The 27803-nt window shown below is 42.4% G+C and overlaps 1 protein-coding gene across 9 annotated transcripts in view; it reads left to right on the forward strand.

Annotated features, from left to right (window-relative positions):
- The window catches only part of FGFR3 (fibroblast growth factor receptor 3), a 68834-nt gene that overhangs the window by 12524 nt on the left and 28507 nt on the right, over positions 1–27803 (forward strand). For all 9 annotated transcript variants that reach the window (XM_081946747.1, XM_081946748.1, XM_081946749.1 and 6 more), the window contains exon 2: positions 14979–15242. In XM_081946747.1, coding sequence (XP_081802873.1) covers positions 14979–15242 — 264 coding nt within the window. The remainder of the gene's footprint in view (positions 1–14978; positions 15243–27803) is intronic.

Genomic DNA, 27803 nt, shown 5'->3' on the forward strand with positions numbered 1-27803 from the left:
AAACCTTTGCTCTGTGTATGTTTGCACTAAACCCAGCCTGTGCATGCGCTCAACATTAAAAAAGGGGGAGAAAAGATAACATTTTTTCAATGAAGATTGTTCTGGGCATGTGCAGAAGAGGAAATGAAGAACCTGGGGCTGCCAAGGATAGAACCGGTACGGTCACGTATCTGCCAGAGTTACTACCTATTGGGCCGAACCGTACCGTACTGGTAGGAACTCACCTCTGGCGGCTATGTGGAATATTTGTTAACTGAGTTTTGCCCCATTTTACCATTTTTCTTGCCATGGTTGTTAAGTGAACCATTGCATTTGTTAAGATAGCAACACCGTTGTTAAGTGGACCTGGCTTTCCCATTGACTTTGCTTGCAAAAGGGACACGGCAACCGTCATAAGTAGGAATCAGTTGCCAATCTGATGAATTTTGATCATGAGAACATGGGGAAGCCTGCAGTGGTCGTAAGTGTGGATCCTGCAGCGGTCATGAGCCCCTATTTTCCATGCCGTTGTAACTTCGAACAGTGGTTGAACAAGCTGTTGTAAGTCAAGGACTACTTGTGAAAGGCTGCCTGGGTCTAGCCTTAGGGAGGCGCTCTGCTCCTTTGGGATTTGGGAGGGGGGAGCGGAGATTCCCTTTTTATCAGCTCTTTCTGTACAGGAAAAACTCTGCAAACTTGTCAGGCGTATAATCCACGTTTCATTTTAAAGGCCCTTTTCATCTCCTGCCCCCATGACGGCGCTGGGCAGGTAGCTGCAGGGATTTTGAACCATCCAGTCTCTGAATGCAGCAGCGCAAGCGGGATGGCCAACGCATTAGACCAGGGGTCTCCAAACTTGGGAACTTTAAGACTTGTGGACTTCAACTCCCAAAATTCTCCGGCCATCATAACTTTCTCTCTCTCTCTCACACGGGGGTGTGTGTGTGACGTAGCTACTACGCTCTGCTTTCTTCCCTGCTGCTCGGCCTGAAGTCTTGGGCAGGGAGGGAGGGAGGGAGACGCTTTGGCTTGGCCACAGAATGCCACCAGATGGCACCAACTGACCTCTGCAATTCTAATAAAAAGATTGTAAAACTCCTAAAACTGGAATGATGGACATTCCCCACAAGTGCATTCAGTTTTGGTCTCTACGGTCTAAAACAGATGTGGAGACTCTGGAAAGAGTGCAGAGAAGAGCAACAAAGAGGATGAGGGGAATATGAAGAACGGTCGCAGGAACTGGGTATGTTTAGCTTAAGAGAAAGAAGGACTAGGGGAGACATGATAGCAGTCTTCCAATATCTCAGGGGTTGCCACAAAGAAGAGGGAGTCAAACTATTCTCCAAGGCACCTGAGGGTAGAACAAGAAGCAAAGGGTGGAAACTAATCAAGGAGAGAAGCAACTCAGAACTAAGGAGAAATTTCCTGACCGTTAGAACAATGAATCAGTGGAACAGAAGTTGCCTCCAGAAGTTGTGAATGCTCCAACACTGGAAGTCTTTAAGAAGATGTTGGATAGCCATTTGTCTGAAACGGTATAAGGTCTCCTGTCTAGGCAGGGGGTTGGACTAGAAGACCTCCAAGGTCCCTTCCAACTCCGTTATTCTCTTCTAAGTTCTCTTGCATTTTTAAAAACCAGTCAAGGATTCCTTGGTGCTCTCTGAGCTTTTCTTATAGATGTTTCAAGCTCAGAGAACACCCAGGACCTCTCATGGCAACCCTGCGCTACAAATATTCTCCTTGTTTTGGTCAGCAGTTTTTCCAGAGGGATGTTCACAATGTGATGTGAAGTCACACGATGATGCTGAAGGCTTGAAAAAGCTCCTGATATCTCTGGGAAGATGCATGTCCACCAAGCATTAGTTACTGCTGTCTCCTTCTGTCCTTCCCAACCTCCAGGTCTTCTCATGGAGTCCTCTCTTCTGATCAGGCAGCCAAAGTATTTCAGCTTCACCTTCTGTCCTACAGAAATTGTTGATTCAGGATCGACTGACAGGATCTCCTCGCCTCATGAGCAGGGGTCCCCAAACTTGGCAACTTTAAGACTTGTGGATTTCAACTCCCAATTCTGGGAGTTGAATTCCACAAGTCTCTTAAAGTTGCCAAGTTTGAAGACCTCTGCTCAAAAGTCTTCTCCAGAACCCCAATTCGAAAGCCTCGTGCTTTGCCTCTCCGCCTTCCTCATGGTCCACCTCTCACAGCCATACATGACTACGGAGAAATCCATAGCTTTCACTATTAGTCAAAATGATAAGATGAGAACAGCAGAAACGAGAAAGATTTACTCCGGTTTGGATTGAAACGAATATTCCCAAAAGTCGGATAGAAGTACTTCTCATTGCAATCACAGAAAATGAATAGGAGGCCTCTTGGCTCTTATGCCGGGGTTGCAAATGGATTGGAGGGTTGACTGGCTTGGCTTGGAGAAGATTCCTATTCCCCACCCTCCCACCCCTCTGCTAAAAAATAAAATACAGGAAACCTTCCCCCCCCCCCCCCGCCTTTTAAAATCAAATGCCTCCTTGTCTCACACGCTATTTCGGCTTCCTTATGCCATATAGGTGGTCTTGGCTTAACATCAAGGATAACATAGTGGTCAGCTGCTCCAAAGGATCTGCTAGGAAAGAGGTCCTTGAGGTGGTAGTAATGTGTCCGAGGTCTGTTCTGACCCTCGCATTCAAATGCAGGAAATACGGGGGTTCTTTCTAAAAAGCAGCAAGATTTCTACGAAGAAGGCCATGTCGTCCGTTGGCTCTCCAATAAAGAGGACTCTCTTTAACCAGTGTTTCAATATCTCAGGGGTTACCACCAAGAAGAGGGAGTCAAGCTATTCTCCAAAGCACCTCAAAGCAGGACAAGAACCAACGGATGGAAATTAATCAAGGAGAGAAGCAACCTAGGAATAAGGAGAAATTTCCTGACAGATAGAACAATTAATCAGTGGGACAACTTGCCTCCGAAAGTTATGAATGCTCCAACACTGGAGATTTTTAAGAAGATGTTGGATAACCATTTGTATGAAATGCTATAAGGTTTCCTGCCTAAACAGGGGGTTGGACTAGAAGATCTCCAAGGTCCCTTCCCACTCTGTTATTCTATTCTATTCTAACCAGCATTTTCATACCAAGAAGCACGGGGAAGATTAAACCCTCCCAAATACAATTGTTTGTCTCCTTTTCCAAAGCTTTGCCCCCTTGGTGGCTTCTGGTCCTGCTGACCGCGGAGCCCAATTTCCAATGTGACATTAGAAAGTTGGGTTTGATGTGACGGTCCTTCCTCACTTTTGGAAAGTTAGTTAGTCTTCAAGAAAATCCACAACTTTCAATATTCAGAGCAGCTCAGATAAACATTTGCGCTAACTTCAAAATGTCTCTCTCCTATTTTAATATTTGCCTGTAGGGGAGATTTATAGCTTGACCGTTGGGTTCATTTCCTTCCCCCCCCCCCCCGGACTTTAGATACTTATCCACTACTAGATTTCTGCATGTGGGTTGTGGGAATGGAGCCTGGCTTACAGCCGTTGGGTTTCTGGGCTTGAGGAAGAAGGAATCCAGGGAGTCTTACCACAGTTCATTTACTGACTGAACTTACAGCAGCACTGAAAAAAGTGACTTACGACTATTTTTCACGCTTATGACCGTTGCAGCATCTCCGTGATCACATGCTCAAAATTCAGACGCTTGGTAGCTGGTTCACATTTATGACGGTCGCAGAGTCCCGGGGTGACGTGATCCCCTTTTGTGACCTTCTGGCAAAGTCAAAAGGGAAGCCAGATTCACTTAACGACCGTGTTACTAACTTAACAATTGCAGGGCTTCACTGCGGCAAGAAAGGTCATCAAAATGGCCTTTGCTCCTCCTTTAACAAACTCCTTAAACAAGCGTTTCACTTAGCAATGGAAGTTTGGGGCTCAGTTGTGGTCGTACATTGAGGACTACCTGTACAGAGATTGGTTTCCCATGTTATAGCCCAGGGGTCTCCAAACTTGGCCACTTTCAAACTCCCAGCATGGCTGAGGAATTCTGGGCGTTGAAGTCCACAAGTCTTAACAGTTGCTAAGCTTGGAGACCCCTTGAACGGCAGCACGAAATGAGTTTGACAAAGGCCCTTGAAACTCCATGCTGCAGCTACAGGGCAGGAAATGGAATTCTCAGCAGTTTCCACACTTGGAGGCAAGAAGGAAGGACTCAAAACACCGTTTTAATTAGCCCCGAAATAGGAGGCCCTTGTATTCCGGTGAATGGAATGTGTTGCGTCCCGCATCTTTACCTACCCCACAAAGGACAAGGCTGGGACGTTGTGTACTTTCAGCAGAGGCTCCCCAAAACAGGCAGCCATGGGGGGGGGCGGGAGGAGGAGGAGAGGAGTTGGGCTGTGGTGGGAATTGGGAATTTCTTCTCAGAGGTTGAGTTTGCTTTAAGAACACCCAAAAGAACGGCCCTGCCGGAGGTTTTATTGGTCTCCCTCCTGAGTCTTGAGAAACAGGGATTTCTTTTTTTTGAAAAAAATAATATTTCCAGCAAATAATGACCACTGTATTACAGTTAGCAAATCCGTAAACCTTGCAAAGGACTAAAAGGAAAAGGATCCGTGTGAGAAGATGTGTGACATTTGATGTATGACGAAACTGAATAGTTAGAGAATGGAATGGGATTCGTTCTCTTGGTGCAAAAGAGGCTGGACTAGAACTGGGATGGGGAACCTATGGCACACCTGCCACAGGTGGCATGCACAGCCCTCTCTCTGGGGACGTGAGCCTCAGCTCCCCCGTGCATGCGCTTCCCTCCAGCCAGCTGGTTTTCGGGTCTCTGCCGTACATGTGGGAGATGCAAGGGGTCGTCTGTGCATGCACAGAGGGTGGGGGGCATTGCGTTATGGGTGTGGGCAAACGTCGCGAGGACAAAAGGTTTAACTGTCATTAGACTAGAAGACCCTCAACGCCCCTCCCAACTCCGTTACCCTGTTATCTCTGTGATGAATGAAAAGCTTTTAACTATGTGGCTGAAGCTGTTTGTTACGAGAAACTCTTTTCTCCCCCATTTTGTGTTCATGACGAAGACGGTGACTAACAGAGAGACGTTGGTGAAGCAGCAACAAAGATCAGAAGGATTAAAGTGACTTTCACCGGGGAGCCTGAGAAAGAACACGTCTGTGGAAATCCATCCCATATATTTGTGTGAAGTGCTCATGGATGAGTTCTGGGCCTCTTCGCGTTTTCCCTCTGGGTTCCTACTTGAATAGCTAGAAAACACCGTGCCTGGTAGGGAGGCATCAGGCAGGTTTCATCTGAGCATTTCTACAAGGGTGAAGTCCGGCCCATGAAATAGATGCTTTTCTCCAATCTAGACATGGACTGAAAGTCTAAGGGCAATTTAATTTTGGAGGAGGAGGAGGTGGTGTAGAAGGAAATCATCCTTGGTGTTCTCTGAACTTGATTTGTCTTCTGGCAGATGTTTCATTACCCAGCTAGGTAACATCATCAGTGTCAGAAGAGAATGGAGAGGAGGAAGAGGAGGAGGAGGAAGTCATCCTTGGTGCTCTCTAAGTTTGGTTGTTTTCTTGCAGGCGATTCACGTGACATCATCAGTGCTAGTTAGTGCTAGTACTAGTTGGATTTCTTTTTTTTCCATTCAAGGTTTTTTATTTTTTAATACAAATTATCCATATTGTAGGAACTATAGGAGTCGTCCAGGTCTTTTCTTTTCCATCTTCTCAATTACATGGCCCTTTTTACATCATAATTTTGTTTTCACTTTCAGCCAAATTATTCTCTTCCATTATTTTTCATCTTTATAGTTATTTTTTCTTAATACATAAACAATATCTTCAATTCCCCATACAAAGCTACACCAAATTTTCATTTCTTATTTTCTCCATTGGTATATTTTGCTATAAACAGCATACACCCTCTAATTCAATTTAAGCCTAAAGAACATTTCTAGTACTAGTTGGATTTCTTAGTGTTATTTCCTTGGAAACATAAATTGCAAGTACCTCAGGCTCTCATCTTAAACCAGAAATACTTTTATTATTGAAAATTATCTTCAATCAAAGAATTAAGTCAACCAGCAATAGCTAAGCTGAATGTACATAAAAATGTAGCATTTTTAATTGAGTGCTGAAAAGTGCATCTAATGGTAGAATCCCCCTTTTGTGCAATTAGAAGGGCATTGAGGTAGCACATGGGCACAGAAAGCCGTTATGTGGACATTGGCACGTTGTAACCGCTTGAGTGGAAAGCCGAAATCTCATGGAAAAAAGGATTTTTGGAAGCGTGAGAGCTACGGGCACACTTAACCGGTCTCTGTTTCTCAACGGCTGGGTTTTAATCACAGTTCTTGAGTTTATGGCCCAATGTCTTATTCAACCAGCTTATAATTCTTTGGGTTGTGCAAAGCAACTGAATTACTTCATTAACTTTACTTCGGTTAACCACGAATTATTGTGTTGGGTGAACAAAGCCATTGAAATTGAAATGCCATTGCTGGTAAACAGATGCTGAATCATCACAAGATGGGGAGTAACCAAGATTTTCGTTACTCAAATTTTAGGTAGCTTTCTTTTCTTTCTTTTTCTCTCTCTTCCTTCCTTCCTTTCTCTCTTTCTTTTTCTTCTTTCTCTTTTTCCCTCTCTTTTTCCCTCTTGTCTCTCTCCTTCCTTCCTTCCTTCCTTCCTTCCTTCCTTCCTTCCTCAAACCTTGGAATGTATGAATTTTAACTCACCTTGAAATGATTTATCTCTCTGACTTTTGATAGCACCAAGCTTTGGACTTTGTAGTTGTTTGCCCAGAGATTATCATTGAGAGTTCAAGGCAAAATGTAAACAAGACATTTCTTAAAAGACAGGAAATTGGGAAATTGGGGTTGTTGAAATTGGGATGGAGCAGAAAAGTAATAGAAAGAAAGGATCAGAAGAGATGGTGGTCTAAGAAATAATTGAAGGTGTTGCTTACCATTGAGGTAAACTCCACAAAAAGGCATACTTGCAAACAAAACATGGATATACCTATACCAGCTAGGATTCAAGGATAATTATAGAGTCCGGAATAATGAATACAAAGGACTCAGCTCTATAGCTGTACATGAGATGACCTGCACTAAGGAATGAAAGCAGAGGTCTGTGGAATTCAGATTCAGAATGGGAAAGGTGCTACAGATCCAATGTTGGTCTATTCCCAAAAGTCTCATCTTTTCTTTGTCAAGTTGTCCACTTCTGAAGAAAGAAGGAAGACACCCAAAGTCAGTTCCCAACATCCCCTTCCTGGATCAAGATGTGGTCATTAGGAGTCCTCACTCCTGAACAAACCGGATTCTCCAGATGTCTTATTCTCTTGGACTTTTGAGACATTTCTCTTGAGACAAACGGATATATAAATTTGATAAATAAATACATACATATACAATTCGCTATGTCTATGGAGATTCTCAATCATTCAGGTCATGGTTGTCCCAAAGGTGCTTTTCCCCCAAAAGACAACTGGACTTTCTTGGGGTTTTTTTTTCCTTCAAAAATATTTCGCTTCTCTTCCAAAAAGAACTGTGGAAGCTTCTTGGATGAGAAGTGAAACATTTTCAAAGAAAAAACCCCAAGAAAATCCAATTGCCTTTTGGAATAAAAGCACCTTTGAAAGCCTCAGGGCTTCGGTTCATTGTGGTCTTCTGAATTGGAAGTGTAATTTCTGCACTATTGAGATTGTCCTCCCACCTGGATGACAGATTCTAGAAGGGAATAAAAGGAGAACATTTTGATAGTCAAGATTTATGGGCCCCTCTGAAGCTTTTCAGCATATGTACTAGGGTGAATGGGTGCAATTCTCCAGAGATTTCACTCAAGGTGTCAACACCAACCAGCTTATCAGTGCACTGATGTTCTTTCTTATGAACTGATGCTCATCTTCTTCAGAAGGAGATTTGCATGGAAATCAAAGGACTTATTATCATAAAGAAGTTATGCTGCGTTCAGAGAAACCTCTTAGTCCTTGGCATCGAAACCTGTTCATATTTTAAATCTTCCCCCTTTGCTTCCATCTCATTTTTATTATGTTCTGCTGTTGATTTTGGGTTCGTTCATTCTTGTGCCTAGGCAAGTATAAAAACACCGTTATGTACTCAAGCGACAATGAGATTACATGTTTTTGGAATGAATGGGAGTGATGGAAAGCTGGAAAAAAGAAAACCAGGCCAAGTTTATGGAGGGCTTTTATGCTTCTTAAAAGTTCTTTTTCACTTGCTGTGGAAAAAAAAACACTGCAGGCTATCTGGGCCCTGCAACCAATGCTGATTTTCAGTCGTTGTGCACTGGAGAGTAAACTTCACACTGAAACTAGGACGGTTGTAGTTGGAATGACAATTAATGTGCACTGAGCATAATCCCAGTTGGAAGCTGGGTTTTGAATGGCGTTAAGCCCCCTGGCTCTTTCTCTCTCCTGGCCCCCTTTTCCTGGTTTGGCCCTAGATGTTGTCTCTGGACGGTGGTGGCTTCCGTTTTAATTAGCTTGCCAAGCAAAAGTTTGGTCATTGTGTCCTTTGTTGAATGATCCAAAGGTTGTTCTTGTTTTTTTCCCCCCAATGAAGCTTTTTGGGGGGGCTGTAGCATCCTGCGTTTTCATCTTGAGATGTTGGAGGCCAGCTGTCCGTTTTAAGGGAAGATTTAATCTGCGGGGGCCACAAAAGGGCAGGGAGACCCATAAGAACGGAGAACATTTATCTGCAGAGTTGCTAGTTGAAGGGGGGAAGAAGAAAAAAACCCTTTTGCAAAGTGGCAGAGCGAGCAAGCATGTTAATCACATTTTGAGGAGTGAAAAATTGAGGAGGGATGGTAGGCGCTAAATCTTGTCTCCAACCATTGTGCGAGGCTTCCAGTGCTGGCTTTGGAAACTGAGTTTAAGAACAACAGTGCCTTTCACTGCCCACTATCACCTCTGCTTTTTATTCTGACGCTAGAAAGCCTTCTGATACGAATTAGAAAAAAACAGGAAATAAGAGGAACCAAAACTAAAAAGGAAGAATACAAAATACAGGCCTTTGCAGATGACCTAGTATTTATCATAGAAGATCCATTAGAAACAGGGAACAGGTTAATGCAAGAACTAGAAAAATATGGAGATGTGGCAGGACTAAAAATTAATAGAGAAAAGACTAAAATAATAACCAAAAATTTGAAGGAAAAACAGAACAAAGAATTAGAAAAAACAATAGGACTCCAGGTAGTAAAGAAAGTCAAATATTTAGGAATATGGCTAACTGCAAAGTGCTCAACCATAAAAGAAAATAATTACACTAAATTAGTGCAACAAATAAAAAAAGACCTAGAATTATGGGGGAAACTACAACTATCGCTATTAGGGAAAATAGCAACTATAAAAATGAACATACTACCAAGAGTCCTATATCTATTTCAAACGATTCCCATAAAACTAGAGAAAACTTTTTTTACTGAATTGAATAAAATAATACTAAAATTCATCTGGCAAGGGAAAAAAGCTAGGATAAAACTGAAAGCATTACAGGACGATAGAAGCAGAGGTGGTATGGGACTACCTGACTGGGAACTCTACTACAATGCAGCAGCACTAATTTGGATTAAAGATTGGATAAATCTAAAAAACAAAAGAATATTAGCAATAGAAGGCCACGACCTACAAACAGGATGGCACTTTTTCTTATGGGAAGAGAGTAAAAAGAAGCAAAAATATTTCCATAGACATTACATTAGAGAAGCATTAATTCAAGTCTGGAATAAAATTAAAGCAAAACACTATATGAAAATACCGGCATGGCTTTCCACCATGGAAGCCATGATACACCCCAATATGCTAGATTTATCAAAAATGGTTAGATATAGTGAAATATTAGATAACCAGGGGAATTTGAAAACGAACCAAGAACTAAAAGAGAATAATATCAATATAGATTGGTGGCCATACCTCCAAATACAATCAAGATATAAAAAAGATATAAAAGAATATGGAATATATACGGAATTGCAACAAATAGACAAAATCTTAACTGGCCCAGAAAACAAATTTATAACGAAAATGTATAAATATTTGTTAGAAATAAACTTAGAAGAAGATGTAAAGGATGTATGATAGCATGGGCCAAAAATTTTGGTTATAACATAGATCTAGCGGATTGGGAAAAAATTTGGAATATAAATTATAAATTAACGAGATCAGCGACACTGAAAGATAATATATATAAAATGTTTTATCGTTGGCACCTACCACCAACAAGATTAGCAAAAATGTACCCAACACTGAAATCGATATGCTGGAAATGTAAAAAAGAAGAAGGGACCTACTACCACATGTGGTGGACATGCCCGGAATCGCAAAAATACTGGAAAAGAATCTGGAAGTGGGCACAAGAAATTACGGGGGAACAAGTAAAGTATAAACCCGAAACCCTTTTATTAGGAATAATTAAAGGGAACTATACAAAAAAAATTAAATATTTACTAACACATATATTAACTATAGCTAGAATTGCCTTCGCCCAATGCTGGAAGCAAAACAATACACCACCAGACGAATTAGTGATAAAAAAAACTTTGGAGTGCGCAGAGATGGACAAACTAACTCAAAAATTACAGGACAAAAGACTTCCGGTTCCAGCGGCTACGGCGACAGGCAAGCCTTTGCCTGCTCCCGCTCTCCCGGTGGGCTTCCCCCGTTTCTGGGGGGGCACAGGACGCCCCGGAGAGGTGTCCTGCCGAGGGAACGGCTCGCGGAGGGCCCTGGCGTCGGCGGCGGCTGGCGGGGGCTTCTCCGCTTCGTTCTAGGCACCGGGGAGCAGTCTCGGAGGGCGCCCGTGTGCGCGCGCCTCGCCCCATGCCGATCGGAGAACGCGCTCTTGAATGAAGCAGCGGCAATGTGGTGAGAGGCTTCCCTTCTCCATTCCCTCTATCTTGAATTTATGGACCTTTCAGCATTTTTTTAAAAAAAAGTTAAACTTTCGGATTTCTGCTAGAGGTGCGGCTAGAGGGAGGGGGATTTCCCCCCCTCCCTTGGACAAGCGGCTTGAGAAGATTTTGCTTTCGCCCTCAGGGGAAGGAGGAGGGGGGAGAGCCAACTAATGATGCCCCACCCTCATAAAAGTGACTTTCATTGGACTTAGCTCCAGAACTTATGGGTGAACTGAGAACTTTCTGAACTTTTAAAATTTTATTATGCCTCTGAGCCCAAAGCTGGCAGGGCAAGATGGCACACTTCCGTTGTCTTCATGAACTGTGAAACCTGACTCCACCTTTAAAATTCAGGCTTCCGGTCTTTGTCTCCGAGTCACCCAGAGGAATCTCTTGTGGATTGTTCTTTTCTGAACTCTTTGGGGAAAAAACTTTCATCTATTGCTAGACTGACTAAAGAAATCCCCATCTGTTTGGATCCTCTGCCTTCTGGATTCGCCTGCCTGCTCTACTTCTCCAGCTGCCCAGTCTCTACTTTGACTGATTTCCTTGCTTTAAAAACCATGTCTCCAAAAAGACCACCTCCTGGAAAGCCTGGATTTGCTACTTCTGCCCCAACGTCTGCAACGTCTAGCCCAGCTACACAGTCAAAGATAACAGAACTGATGCAACCCAAGACTACAGAGATAGACTTTCAACAAATGCTTCAACAAATTCTACAGGGCCAGGAGGAAATTAAGAAACAGTTAAGGGAAATGAAAGATGAAATTAAACAGAACCAAGCCCAAATCTTTAAGAACTCACAGAGACTGGACCTTGTGGAGGGTGGGGTGGCGGAGGCGAGGGGGGGGGGTAGAGGCTTTACAGAAGGGGAACAAAGAACTTGACATCCAACAAATGAAAATAGAGTTTGAGAGAATGTCCTTTTATCATAGATTTCAAAATGTAATAGAAGCAGATGGGGAAAACATAAGGGACATTATGACTAATATTTTAGCTGAATACATACACAAAGATAAACAGCAGATGGAATGGGAGATAGACCTAGCCTATAGAGTGAATTCAGCATATGCCAGAACACATAATGTACCCAGGGAGGTTCACATTAAATTCCTTAGGAAAACCACAAGAGATGAAATTCTGGGTGTACAAAGGGGGCAAACATTGACATACTGTGACAGGGAGATAACCATTCTAAAGCAGATTCCCAAAAAAATTAGGGAAAAAAGGAAAAGCTATTCGCAATTGGCGAATAAATTATACCAGAAGGGGGTGTGGTTTAGATGGTTGATGCCTGAAGGTATGCTGATATTCTGGGAGGAGACAAGAATTAGAATTAATACACCCATAGAGGCACAGGCCTTTATGGAAAAAAATAAAGCCAACCTAGAAAAAACAGAAGACACTACAACGGTCATACAGGACACGGGAGGGGCCGGAGCTCTGCCAGCGGGGGGTGAAGGGTCAACACCAAGAAAGCTCAGATCACAAAAATAAATAAGAAAATCACAATGTTATAAACAGACCGAAAGTAAAAATGAATTTATAACTAGACTATATATTATAATTATATAAATTGATTGAAAATTATTCTTTCTAGAATTAATATGCTGATTTTTTATGATCATGTATTAAGATTTGATATTTTGATGTAACCTAGGAGTTTGGAGGGAGGGGGCGTCTGCCACACTTGCAACTGCCAAAATTTGTAATTCCACCTACCCTTTTCCACATAAATGTTTTTAAAAAAACCAATAAAACTTTTTTTGAAAAAAAAAAAAAAATTACAGGACAAAGAAGAATCGGAATACTACGAAATTTGGAATAAGTGGTATGAATGGTTGGATAATAAGAAAAACATTTAAGCCGAAAACAATATACATAAATAAACATAAAACTGTATATAAAAATAGGTAAATATGTTAAATATCATAAAAATGTATAGATAAAATGACATAAGGATTGTAATATATGGTAAAGAGAGGAAAACATACATAGATACGACGATGTAACATTGTACAAACTGTTGATATAAAGAGTGTAATATGTGATAAAAAGACAAAAACAATAAAAAATTATTCAAAAAAAAAAAAAAGAACAACAGTGCCTTTCTAAGCTCAGACCGTGGCCGGCCACACAAATGTGCCCCTTTAGCACTTTTGGGAACTGTCATGTCATGCCACTAACAGGCCCAATGTGAGAGAAAAACTTCCAACGGATGTTTTAAAAGTAATATCTGTTCTGGCCCGTTGCTTTCTGTGCCAGGTTTTAATGGCATCCGCAAACATTTGGATTCTTCCATGCATTTTGCCCACGGGCCTCAGGTGTGGGGAAGAATGGCAGCAGACTTCACTCTTGGCCGTACTTTTCCATGAGTGTCTGCAATTGGTCCACTCACCTGGACGCACCTAGAAGGTAGGTCTCCCAACACCCCCTTCCCCTCCCTCCTCACAGGCCGTGGATTGCTTGGAAGAGGGGCTCTTGAGGAGAACTTGAGAGAAGGCGCCGCGTGGTATAAAACCTCTCAGGTCTCTTGACAAAGCACCCACGAAATTGTAAGGGTTCACATCTGTCGTCTGGCCAACCTCCTGATATAAAGTCCCAGAGATGCTTTTTCAAGAGGCACCTGCACTTTCTGCTCCCCATGGACATCTACTAATAGGAGGTGTGCAGAGGACATGCGAAATGCTCCAGGAGCCAAAACTGGAACGGTGATTGTGTTGCTCTGGCTTAAGTCTGATCCAATCTAATTTGTTGTTTGTTGAGTTAGTATGGAAGATTAGCCCAGGAAAATACGCAGCTTTCTTCTTATTATTATTTTTCCAGAGAAATGCGGTAGGTTTGCAGGCAACCTGTAATCTCCTGGGAGGAGAATTTTATTATCCTCAGTGCAGAGATGTTCAAATGGGTTGAGTATTGTTCTTCCACTGTTTCACTTTCACTGAAACTGGGGTAAGGACTACCTATCTTGAAAAACCTAATGTAGAAAGCAGGATCCAAGTGTGTCCAGAGGTAGAATTTCAGGAAGTGATGAATGAAAAACAAAAAAACGAGATGTCACACTTGTAATTAAACAGTGATACTATTAGCATATTGCCATTGGGATGTTAGGCAGGGATCTTTCTCAACCTTACATTACCCTACAACATATTAGCCTGGTAACTGTGAAATTCTTGATCAGTTTGGTAGATTTCTGGAATGCATGCAAGAGAGGCCCTGATGGGGAGAGAAGACGTTCCTGTGTACCTGAGAATCACGTTCCTTATGCTGCAAATGTTCCACAGATCAATCCTGGGATGGAAAGGCCATGTATAGAATAGAGGAGAGGAAATAGCAAGCAGAGGAATGAGGAAGGGGACGATGGAGCCGATTTTAGGAACAGGTTGGGAAGATGGAGGGAAGGTGCACTGTGTACAGGTTTGGCTAATAAGAGCTTTAAAAATCCAGATAAGGCTTGAAGTGAGAAGCAAAATGAGCAGATGCAAGGGTAACAGAGTAGCAGAATTGGAAGGGACCTTGGAGGTCTTCTAGTCCAGCCCCCTGCTCAGGCAGGCGAACCATATACCATTTCTGACAAATGACTGTCCAGTCTCTTCTTAAAAGCCTCCAGTGATGGAGCACCCATAACTTCTGGAGGCAACTTCTGTTCCACTGGTTGATTGTTCTAAAAAAGCAATCAAAGATTTCTTGGACACCAGTAGCTAGCGATAAAGAAAATTGTGAAAAGTCATTTGGAGAGAACCTCGCCTACACACTGATCTTTATCCCGTGACATGATTAGAACATCCTGGAGACTACCCTGGAGAATACCTATTCAATTTCTTTTTAACTTTCGGGATGTGTGCTTTTTAATGTTGTACGCCGCCCTGAGTCCTTTGGGAGAAGGGCGGCATATAAATCCAATAAATTAAAATTAAATTAAATTAAATTAAACCTACCTGTGCGGTTCCTAAGAATCAACATGGACATGATGGTACATAATCGGTCAATGTTCTTATGGTGGTACACAATCAATGCTACTGTATAATCTGATTTAATGTATCTCAACGGCTCAAGAACCTGATTATCTTTTTCTTAAAATATCTTTCTTGCAGATGATTTAAGAAGTGAAACAGGTTTCCTCGAAGAGTTGGTGGTTGGAAGTGGCGATACAGTTGAACTTCAGTGCAATACTCCGGACTCACCTGTATCTCTCCTCTGGTATAAAGAGGGCGTTGGGATTTCGCTTACCAACCGGACTCACATTGGTCAAAAACTATTGAGGATTATAAATGTGTCCTACAATGATTCAGGCCGATACAGCTGCAAGAAGAGGCATTCGGTGGAAATGCTCAGGAACTTCACGGTCCGAGTTACAGGTGAGTCAGTAGCAATGAAGGAGAATATTTGCAACTCAAGGTTGAAATGAGGGCCCCTTGGTGCTCTCTGAGCTTGGTGGTTTTCTTGCAGATGTTTTATGACCCAGCTAGGGAACATTGTCAATGTTAGAAGAGGGGGAAGGAAGGGAGGAGGAGAAAGAAGACTGTTGCGTCCTTGGTGCTCTCTGAGCTTGCTTGTTTTCCTGAAGATGTTTCATTACCCAACTAGGTAACATCATCAGTACTAGAAGGGAAGTGGGATTACAGGGAGGAGGAGGAGGAGGAGGAGGAGGAGGAGGAGGAGGAGGAGGAGGAGGAGGACAACTGTGAGGTCCTTGGTGCTCTCTGAGCTTGGTGGTTTTCTTGCAGATGTTTCATGACCCAAACTAGGTAACATCATCACTAGCTAGCAACATCAGCATTGATGAAGTTACCTAGTTTGGGTCATGAAACATCTGCAAGAAAACCGCCCTCAGGTGAGTCACTCATGTCAGTCTTATGTCCCCTTAGTTGTGCCATTGGAGGGCCACCAATGTTTGAATTCCACCTCAGGTCCTAGTCAACGTTTGCCTTCCATAAGGGATCCCTGGTGACTCTTAGAATGGCTCTCCATATCCGGAGCCAGAGGAGGAACATTCAATCGGATCTTTGATGGCCTTTCAATGGAACATTTGGATTCCCTCCTCTTCCAACTTGCTATTGAAGCAACCTGTCTTTCCCTGCCAGGGTGGTCTATATGAAAGACCGCTCAGTCTTTCTAGCTAATTAACATTTCACATGTCCCGTGCCGGAGTGCCTGCCTTCACCCTGGCAAGATTCAGGACTCTGCCATCTACGTTTAGGAGAGGAGAGACAATAACATCTGAATACAGGATCCGTTGTGGCTGTGCCAGCTGGAGATATGGAGCCCGTTGTGCCTGTTCTGTTGTGATGCCCTTTTTCTGTAGCTTCACACACAGATTTAATAGCCTCCTCAATGCTAAATTATCCTGGCAGGTTTGATGGAGGGAAAGTTTGCCTCTTATTGGCGGAAGATTATTCTCTGGAGAGAAATGCACAATTGGTATTGCTTTACAGGGAGAAGCGTTGAAGGCTTCCAAGTCGTTAAATATTTACACTTGTTCAATCCGGCTGCATCACAGTTCAGATTAACCAGTTCCCTTCCCTCTTTGTGAATTTTAATCCTTTCATTGTTTCACTTTGTGTATGGCGCTTCTTGCTGCTAAGCCTGGGTTCCTTTTGACAGCCAGGTTTTGACAGTAAATAGAGGTTATTGCCATTCCTTATGTTTGTGTTCGCACAAGTTGATCCTACTTAAAGGCTTGTTTTGGAAGAGTTTTACCCCAGCGATGTGAGTTGGTACTTTGGTCAAACTCTGCTTTGATCGAAAGGATTAATATACAGATTTCTTGCACGCTCTCGGATAAAGTCGGTTCTTTCTTTGGGTGACGGTAGAGTGTACGTTTTTTTAATCGATTGAATGCTTTTTAGTAAGTAAAGGAGCAAAGACAAACGGGCAGGATTGGAACTGAATTACATCAATTTCATTTTAGTTTGTATTTATTGATTAGATTTTTAACCCATGCCTCCTCCAAAAATTCACAAGAGTAGCCTTGCTTCCTCCTCATTTCTCTTTGTGAGACGGGTTGGGTCTGAGGAAGAATGGCCTCTGGTGGGCTTCAAGGCTGTGGGCATAATTTGGGTGGGGTCTCCCGTCTGTTAGTGCAACAAATGCACCCTGTACCACATGGGTTAATGTAATTCTCCTTTGCATCTGCATTAATATTTCAGCATATTAAAAAGCAGCATTCAAGAGCCACTTTTGGAAATGGGAGCACACTCTGCACTTGGAGTTTCACATTATGCACCCTTGAATTCTAAGCTGAAATGAGTTAAATTTAAACTTATGTTCATGCAGGTTGTGGAATGCACTCCGTACCATGTAGGGAGGGCAAAAGGGAATCAGGGTGGTTGTCTGAACATGTCATTCGAATCCTCTTTTTTTATTCCCATTGCAACCCAGCAGGGATCATAAAAATATCCCACATGAGAACATGCAAACCATTACCAAACATTCTCCGAGACCCCCTAAATTTGTACATACAAACCGGTTATTTTGTTACCTAATTTTAAGACTGTAGAATTCATAATATTTCAAACATTCTTTCATTTGTTTACCAGGGCAGGGCATTTTAATAGTTGTTCTGGAGGTCATGTAAATAATTACAGGGTGGTTTATTAATTTTATTAACTTGTCCATAACCTGATGCAAATAATTTAAATAAGAAAAGTTTGAGTCTAATTGCCAAGAAACAGTGTGAATCAAACTCTTTTTTTAAATTCTGCACATTTTTAAAAAGCTTCTTCAAAATCTACATGATGCAAAGTAAGATAAGAAAGTCATGTTACCCTCCCCAAAATATTTACCTGCTATTTTAAGTAGATGACCCCATAATGAAAGCTCTTCATGGTAAGAGGGTCAACATTATATATTTCTATTAGTGTTTCTGCTTATAACTTATATTTGCATAATTGGGCAAGTATTGAGGCTGATCACCAACCCAGCAAATTCTCCAGTACATCTTAGGAATTCAGCCTGATTAGATTAAAACTTGAGTTTTCTTTATTCCATACACTCATTTTTCTCTAAACTGATTGAAAATACTCCTGTGAAATGAAAGGAGGGTATTTCACACTGTCAATTCCCCCAGAAGCTAAATTCAGTCTCATCACATTTTTTTTCTTTCCCCAAACACTTAGAAGGTACCTGGATCATCGGAATACTTCTTCGTTCAATTGCATTAAAATGGAATAAAGTCACGCTACAGGGTTTCCTACCTAAGCAGGGGGTTGGACTAGAAGACCTCCAAGGTCCCTTCCAACTCTGTTATTCTATTCTATTCAAATTTAACAGCCAGGAATGAGTTCTAAGAATTTGCATTCCAAGTGAAAACAAAAGACTGAAAAAAGAAACAAAACTTTTAATATACATAACTAAGAAAATCATTGCTACCATCCAGTGACATGAATCCGAATGGACTCCAAATGAAAAAATATCAGGATAGTACATGGACTTTAAAGGGAGAATAACTAAGCCTTGTAGTTCAAAAAAACCCTTCGTGCATTCTTTCATAGATGTGGGGTTGTTTAATTTCCCATTCTCTTATCTTCTTATCCTTTAGAAAACGGCATAGCATCTTGTAAAAAGAGACTCCCTTGAATGTAAGATTTATGAATTGAGGTAGGCCAAAGTTAAGCCCAAGTGAAGCCACGTCCACTGCTCTTTCTCTGCCTTAAACCGCATTCGGCAGGCGACATGAGGCTATTGAATGGAACAGTGCTCCTCTGTTTATGAATGAAGACATGAGGCAGAAAGGATGAACAGGCACAGATACACTTCAGTTCCTTATTTAGACAAACGATTGGGCCCCGCATTGCATGTTCAGGCCAAGAGGGATTGGATCCGGAGCAACCAGTAGCTTAATATATTTGGTAAATGGGGCGAGACAAACCAGGAGCCAAAACCCATTGTTGCCGCTGAATGGAGAAGATTTATACAATCTGAAGAGAAAGCAGAAATATGTGTCTCTATTTGCAACCCCACCATTTCTTCAGAGCCCAAAGTCCCTTAAGCTGGCTGCAGTTTCTCAAAGGGCCGGCTGCTTAAAGAAGGAGAGGCAGCATCAGGAGGGTGGAAGTCTTAGCAGGTGAGGTCAGGACTGTAGCCTCAACCTTGACTAGTGTCAAAGCCCAACTTGGTTGTTGTAGGCAGCCAAACCGCCGTTGTGGACACATCTAGGATCCCCCTTAGCCATCTCACACCTAGGCTCCAAAATGCCCCTCCCTTGCTTATTCAGGAAACAGATTATCTGCTGGGTCTGGCTGGATGTAAGCCCCTGTAGTAGCAGAGGTGAGGTTTTATGGTGGATCACCCAAGTTTACGTTCATCTAGCCAACGTTGCAGCTGGGCTGGAATTGGTGCTTCATAATCACAGAGCTGGAAGGGGCCTCGGAGGTCTTCTAGTCCAACCCCTGCTCAAGCAGGAAGCCCTATACCACCTCAGAGAAATGTTTCCTTTCTAAACATTTAAAACATCTTGTAGAAAGTCGGAAGGAAACGAAGGAGGACATTTGCAAGCAGGCTGCTTCCCCTTGGCCTGAGTATTGCCCTCAGAGCTGGACTGAGGAAGGTTGGCTGCCCTGGAGAATCCCTCAATTTGCCACTGGTACCAATAGCTTTACATTTGCATAATCTTCTTTTAATGAATCTCCTTGGCTTCGTTAAATAGGTTGGTATAAATGATTTTGGATCCTTGAAAAGTCATAGCTGAACAAGCAGCTTTGGGACTGTAAATAAAAGCTCCCGCACATTTCATTGAAGAGGCTGCTTCAAAGCAGGGTTGGGCATGGAAACATACAATCATATCCCCCCACCCCCCAAAATCATGTTTTACTGATGCACCCTGTATCTCACGTAATGTTTGAAGGATCAAATCAATATTTAACACATAGTAGTTGTTTAACGTGGAGTTAAGGACCCCCTTGGTTTAATTTTCAACTTTTAAAACTCCTCCATCTGAGTCCCTGGGGGCATTTAAAAAGGAGGGGTGAGCCCTGTCTCAGAACACCCGTTGTCCATCCATCCCTAATCTCCAGGAAAGAAAGAGAGATGGAGAGCAGGTTAATAATGGGGTCATTTTAGGAGTCACAACTGCCCAACTGATGTCCCACAATTATTTTACAGCCCTGCGCAACATACACCTGAACCCCCCCCCCCCCGCATCGCCTACATTTTGATGCCCTACATGTGTTTCCCAGCTGGGATGACTTCTACTCGTGCAGACTTTACTTCCCAGAATTCCACACTCGGGGTGGCCAGTGCTGAGAACTCTGGGAGTTGAAGTCCAGCCAGCTGGAACTTCCACGGGTTGGGAACCCTTGGCGTATACCAAGGCAACCTGGTTCATAAATTAATCCTGCCCACCCAGGATGAGGAGGTTTCCCATGGGGACTTATGGCCCTATGGGTTGAAGGCTTCGGCTTCTTTGGTCCTAACTCATGGGTTCACACATCCGTCAACAGAAACCTCAGGGGAGTCTGCCTTCCCTCTTCTTTGCACATTGCTCCATGCCAAAACTACATTGAGTCGCTCATGATCTGCCTAACTCCAGCAAAAGTAAACAGGAATCGGAAGATAAGCATCAGGGACAGAACAAAGACACTGAATCCGAGTGGGACAATCCCAGGATCTTAGAGGTGGGAGATAGCAGGAATGCCTCCCATAATATGTACTCAAATCTTGATTTAATTACTTTATCAGCTCCGTGGGGGAAGGGCTCTTTGTTTTCACAGATTTCTCCATCTTCTTGAGAAATTCTCTCAGTTGAGAGAATGAGTGACGTCCCAAAATCTACTGAATTTTGTTTTTCCAAATCTTTAGGGCAGCCGTATTCAGAATAACAGAATAAGAGCTTGAAGGGACCTTGGAGGTCTTCTAGTCCAACCCCCTGTTCAAGCAGGAGATCCATTTCAGACAAATGGTTGTCCGATTTCTCCTTAAAAGCCTCCAGTGAAGGAGGACTCAACAGTTCTGGAGGCCAACCATTTCACTGATTAATTATTCTAACTGTTGAGAAATTTCTCTTTTGCTCTAGCTTGGGTCTCTCTTTAATGATCTTACACCCGTTAGTCGCTTAATTAAAATTATTTTGTCTTACACAACTGCCACTGTAATTCTTCCAAAGCATTTCGCAGCAAAATTGTACCGTAATTCAAAAGGAACCACAGGAAGGACTGATGAGAAGGTTTGCAGATCTGGATTCTGGAACCACCGTAGACTCCTCTCTTTCCTCTTGAAACATGATCTCTACGGAGAGGAAACCTCTCTGGTGCAGGCAAATCAAACATTACACTACACGGGGGGGGGGGGGGGAGGGAACTTATAGTTCCAGGGAAAAGAACAGAATATTGAAAGTTGCCCTATCTAGGTTACCAAATCTCCTTTTTTGGTAGCATCAGGGTCCAAAGCTGGGAGTTCCCCAGGACTTTAAGTACACCTTAATGAAGCTTCAGTTGCTTCAGCGTCTAAATTACTCCTTTCAAACTGAGAAAAATAATGCTTAATTAAAAAATGCTCCGTGGAAGCCTTTTTACTGTGTATGACTTAATGCAACCGTGACCGTGGAGAGAGAGAGAGAGAGAGAGAGAGAGAGAGAGAGAGAGAGGGAGGGAGGGAGGGAGGGAGGGAGGGAGGGAGGGAGAGAGAGAGAGAGAGAGAGAGAGAGAGAAAAGAAAGACTATATAATATATTGCTGGCACACCCTTCCTAGGAACGCTGAGGTTTCTTAAGAAAGATTTCCAAAGCCTCTGTAAGCAAACAGACTCGCATGTTCTCCATAGGCAGCTGTAGAAAAAGAGTTTCAGGGGACAATACAGATTGAAATCCGTCCAGAGGGTTGGATGGAGCATCCTGGCCTTCCACTTGCAGGGAATTCTAATGGTTTTCTTCATGAAAAGAATGTTTGTGCTGAACACGGACAAAAAAAACCTCCACCCTATTTCAAACGACTTTAGCTTATTCCACATTTGGAAAGCCAAATGACTACAATATGCTAACCAAAGGGAAAGTCTCTCACTGGACAACTTGGGCCTTAGAATGCTTATAATTTTGACTTAATTTTTACTGTGCCTCCTTTGATTCTATTCTTTTGTAGGTTGGTCTCCTAAGCTGGGAGAGGCAGGTGGGGGTCTCCCATTGTGCAGCCAGTCTTCTGAGAAGAAGGTGAAAAGAGGATATTTAGGGGAATTAAAAAATAAAAATGAAATTGGTGTAGAAAGAACGTGGTGGGCTGATTTGAACCCCGAATGGAAGCATTTCAGTCTAATCTTGCTTCAAAAGCAAAGGTGCCCTCTAAGACACAGGCCAGGGAAGGCCAGAACATAACATAGAGGGTTGGAAGGGACCTTGGAGGTCTTCTAGTCCAGTGGTTCTTAACCTGGGTGATATGATATCGTCCCCCCCAGGGGGAGATTTCATTTTTCAGGGGGGCAGTGAAACGAAAAGGGGTGATGCGGGGGCAAAGGAACAGAAGGGGTGCGATATGGGGGTGATGGAGCGAGAAGTTTTGGGGACACTTTTGAGACTTTTTTCATACAGTGAACCACTGCATATCTGTCATACAAAAACATCAGATCGCTCGCTATTAGTGGATTGAACTGTGTTTTAAAATGTTTCTCCAGCTAACTTCAGTACAGAACGCCGTACATATGTGAATATGCATTGCTCATCTTCATGCACGTTCGCAGCAGCCTCTATCACTCTACCCATACAGTGGCGCACCATTGGCCAGAATGAGCAGTGATGGAGTAGCGAGCGCTTCTTTCGAAACATCGCAGTCTGAGTGGCTGTCCCCCGTGATGTCAGCTGTAATGTCAACATAAATGTTGATACTAGGTTTATCGACGTCCTCGTGTGTTTTATAGTGTTCCAGTGCAGTTGAAAATTTAATTTGCAGTTAGCGCCTTTCATTTCGAAGACCTCTCAACATGGCCGAGAAGAGGAAGTGTCGCCAATATTCAACGGAATACTTAAAATTGGGTTTCATTCCGTCTCCTTCCAACGTACAGCTTCCGTTTTGTCTTCTTTGTGAGAAAACATTTTCAAATGAAGCGATGAAGCCTTCCCGACTGAAAGACCATTTGGTAAGAATTCATTCGGATAAAGCCGACAAACCGCTATCGTTTTTCCAATCCTTAAAGGCCAAGTTTGAGGGTCGCAGCACTGTTGAGAGGTTATTTCGAAAATCGTCACTCAACGCCGACAAGGGGCTCACTTGTTCCTATGAAGTATCTTCGTTGAGAGCAAAATGTGGCAAACCTCACACTATCGGAGAAACGCTGATTTTACCAGCAGTGAAACAGATTGTTGCCACCATGTTGGGGCCCAGCGCAAGCCCTTTCACGCAATCGATTCCTTTGAGCAATGACACCGTATCAAAAAGAATTGATGAAACGGCTGCTGATGTGGAAGAAAAGCTTATTGACACCTTGAAAAGTACAGAATTCGTGATGCAGATTGATGAGCCAACGATTCGTGAAAATGAAGCCTTGTTATTGGCTTATGTCCGTTTCATCAACGGGAATGAAGAGATCGGGGAAGAACTGTTATTTGCTTGAAATTTAGCCACCGACACAAAAGGTTCTTCGATATTTAAAAGGGTTGAAGAGTTTTTTAATGGGAAAACATCCCTTTGACAAATGTCGTGGCCTGTGCAACCGACGGAGCTGCATCCAGGGTTGGACGATATCGCGGATTTCAAGCTCATCTAAAATCGGTTGTACCTGGAGTTATGACTGTCCATTGCGTCGTTCATAGGCAGCACCTTGTCTCAAAAAATTTGAGTGGCCGTTTGCACGAGTCTATTCGTTACGTCATTAACGCTGTGAATAAAATTAAGTCAAATGCTTTGAACAACCAACTTTTTCACAAGCTTTGTGAAGAAAATGATGAGGAGTTTGAACATCTCCTTTTGCACACCGAAGTAAGGTGGCTTTCAAAAGGAAAGTGTTTGCGGTGATTCCATGAACTTTTTGACACAGTTGTCGAATTTCTTGAATCCATTGATCCAAGTCTAAACAGTTCTCTTAAACTTTGACGTCTGGATGTAGCTTAACTCGCCGATGTTTTTGACAAGCTGAATGAAGTGAACGTAAAGCTGCAAGGAGATAAAATCAATTTTCTTAAGGCCAAAGGAGTCATCTGCTCATTTATTTCCAAACTGGACCTCCTTGCAAGCAATATGAGTCGCCAGGAGCTGCATCAGTTCCCAAGCCTTGGTAATGAACGTCAACTCCAAGCAGAAGATGTGGACGTTTTTTGCTGCCTTTTGAAGCAACTAAAAGAAGATATGGAAACCAGATTCTATGATCTGATAAATCTGGAAGTGCCCACTTGGGTGCTAAATCCTTTCACAGCAAACTTTGCACAACTTCATCCCAAACTGCAAGAGCCACTGACGGATCTGAAATATGACTGTGAAGCCCAATCACATTTTCAGAGTTAGGCTGCGAAGCTTTTTGGGTGAAAATGAGGAACACTTACCCAATATTGTGGGAGGAAGTTAAGTTGCTTCTTTTAGCCTTTCCTTCCACTTACTTAGTGGAGAGGGGCTTCAGCGCCATCCAACGGATCCTTTCTAAGTCAAGGAACATGTTGAAGATTACTGAGTGCGGTGATTTAAGAATGAGATTAACAAAAATGGTTCCAGACATCAAGAAATTGGCATCAGTTCACCAAGCACAAGGCAGCCTGTGATGTTCTTTTTTTTTTTTTTTTTTTTTTTTTCAAGAAGTTTTATTGGTTTTTTTAAAAACATTTATGCGGAAAAGGGTAAGTGGAATAGTTACAAATTTTGGCAGTTGCAAGTATGGCAGACGCCCCCTCCCTCCAGACTCCTAGGTTACATCAAAATATCAAACCTTATTACATAGTCATAAAAAAAATCAGCATATTAATTCTAGAAAAAATACTTTTCAATCAGTTTATATAATTATAATATATAGTCTAGTTGTAAATTCATTAATACTTTCGGTCTGTTTATAACATTGTGGTTTTCTTATTTATTTTTGTGATCTGAGCTTTCTTGGTGTTGCCCCTTCACCCCCCGCTGGCAGAGCTCCGGCCCCTCCCGTGTCCTGTATAACCGTTGTAGTGTCATCTGTTTTTTCTAGGTTCGCTTTGTTTTTTTCCATAAAGGCCTGTGCCTCTATGGGTGTGTTGATTCTGATTCTTGTCTCCTCCCAGAATATCAGCATACCTTCAGGCATCAACCATCTAAACCACACCCCCTTCTGGTATAATTTATTCGCCAATTGCGAATAACTTTTCCTTTTTTCCCTAATTTTTTTGGGAATCTGCTTTAGAATGGTTATCTCCCTATCGTGGTATGTCAGTGTTTGCCCCCTTTGTACACCCAGAATTTCATCTCTTGTGGTTTTCCTAAGAAATTTAATATGAACCTCCCTGGGTACATTATGTGTTCTGGCATATGCTGAATTCACTCTATAAGCTAGATCTATCTCCCATTCCATCTGCTGTTTGTCTTTGTGTATGTATTCAGCTAGAATGTTAGTCATAATGTCCCTTATATTTTCCCCATCTGCTTCTATTACATTTTGAAATCTAAGATAAAAGGACATTCTTTCAAACTCTGCTTTCATTTGTTGGATGTCAAGTTCTTTGTTCCCCTTCTGTAAGGCCTCTACCCCCCCCCTCGCCTCCGCCACCCCACCCTCCACAAGGTCCAGTCTCTGTGAGTTCTTAAAGATTTGGGCTTGATTCTGTTTAATTTCATCTTTCATTTCCCTTAACTGTTTCTTAATTTCCTCCTGGCCTTGTAAAATTTGTTGAAGCATTTGTTGGAAGTCTATCTCTGTAGTCTTGGGTTGCATCAATTCTGATATCTTTGACTGTGTAGCTGGACTAGACGTTGCAGACGTTGGAGCAGAAGTAGCAAAGCCAGGCTTTCCAGGAGGTGGTCTTTTTGGAGACATGGTTTATGAAGCAAGGAGATCAGTCAAAGTGGAGACTGGGCAGCTGGAGAGGTAGAGCAGGCAGGCGAATTCAGAAGGCAGAGGATCCAAACAGATGGGGATTTCTTTAGTCACTCTAGCAGTAGATGAAAGTTTTTTTTTCTCCAAAGAGTTCAGAAAGTAGCAATCCACAAGAAATTCCTCTGGGTGACTCGGAGACAAAGACCGGAAGCCTGAATTTTAAAGGTGGAGTCAGGTTTCACAGTTCATGAAGACAACGGAAGTGTGCCATCTTGCCCTGCCAGCTTTGGGCTCAGAGGCATAGTAAAATTTTTAAAAGTTCAAAAAGTTCTCAGTTCATCCATTAGTTCTGGAGCTAGGTCGAATGAAAATCACTTTTATAGGGGTGAGGCATCATTAGTTGGCTCTCCCCCCTCCTCCTCTCTGGGGATGGAAGGAAAGTCTTTTCAAGCCGCTTGTCCGAGGGAGGGGGGGAAATCCCCCTCCCTCTAGCCGCACCTCTAGCAAGGATCCGAAAGTTTAACTTTTTAAAAGTGCTGAAAAGTTCATCAATTCAAAAGCGAAGGAATGCAGAAAGGAAGCCTCTCACCATACTGCCGCTGCTTCGTTCGGAAGTGTGTTCTCCGATCGGCATGGGGCGAGACGCGTGCGCACGCACGTCCTCCAAAACTGCTCCCCGATGCCTAGAACGAAGCGGAGGAGCCCCCGCCAGCCGCCGCCGACGCCAGGACCCTCCGCGAGCCGTTCCTTCGGCAAGACGCCCCTCCAAGGCGTCTTGTGCCCCCCCAGAAGCGGGGGAAGCCCACCGGGAGAGCTGGAGCAGGCAGCGATCTGCCTGTCGCCGTAGCCGCCGGAACCGGAAGTCTGATGTTCTTTTTTTTTTTTTTTTTTTTTTTTTTTTTTTTTTTGCTTTTTGTATACATACATTTTTTTTCATTAATAATTGTCTCAGCTCTTATCGTTGTATTTGCTTGCGTTGGATTTCACGTTCCAGTTTGAGTTTTCGGCTTCGTTTTCAAATTCTTGTTGTGCTCTGCAAAACATTTTGTGTGTCTCTTTGTATTGTACTTTTTTAGCGTGCACTCCAGTTCGATATTATATTTTCTCGGTTTTATGGTTTCAATTTTTCTTGTTATGCTCTTCGTGTAAACTTTTTGTGTAGATATATATTTTTTTTTCTTCAGCTTAAGGCATTACATTTGTCACTCTGAGTTTTGTTGCTTTGCTTCTGTAGAAGTTTTCTTTGTGTCTTTTTAACCCTTTTTACAGTGTGCATGAATATATATTTTCCTTGAATCTTTATTTAGTTTCAGTGTTTTCATCTTGAAATTCTTAGTTCCTGCATTGCGGTTTGTTCTTATGCCCTTTTTATATTTGTTTTTGCGTCTTAAAATTCACTTGTAGTTAAATCATTAAATGTTCCTGTTTTTTTCGGGCATTTCATTTTCTTGCAATTGAATTTTTTTCCCCTAGTGGTCATTGCATTTAAGTGTCTTGAATAAATAAGATAATAATGAAATACATGTATCACGAAGTTTGGGAGTAAAGTGATGGGTGGCATCAGAATTTTTCACACAGTTGAAATATGGGGAAAAGACTTGAAATAAATTATTTGCATCGATATGTCCTGATGACAGTTTTAAAGAAAACAAAAGATGTGTTTGCATAAATTGAAGAATGATTTCCCTGTGTTGTGATTGAGAGGTTATGTTGGGGGAGGGGGCAATGATAACTTCCTCAATGGCTCAAGGGGGCGATTCATTCAAAAAGGTTAAGAACCTCTGATCTAGTCTAACCCCTGTTTACGGACCCTTCCGTGCTTTAAATCCATTTTTGGTGACATTTTGTATCTTGGCCATGTCTGGAGACGTGTGATGAGGCCATGAAGAAAATAAAGCTTCATGGAGAAGATCTTTTTTAATTGAGAAAATATTTGCTGAGGTCCCACAAATTCTATGTTCTGATGTTTGCACAAGTATATTCAGAAACTTATTTTCAGAAACAATTCTC

Source organism: Natrix helvetica (assembly GCF_964273705.1).
Source record: "Natrix helvetica genome assembly, chromosome: 3".
NCBI lineage: Eukaryota > Metazoa > Chordata > Lepidosauria > Squamata > Natricidae > Natrix > Natrix helvetica.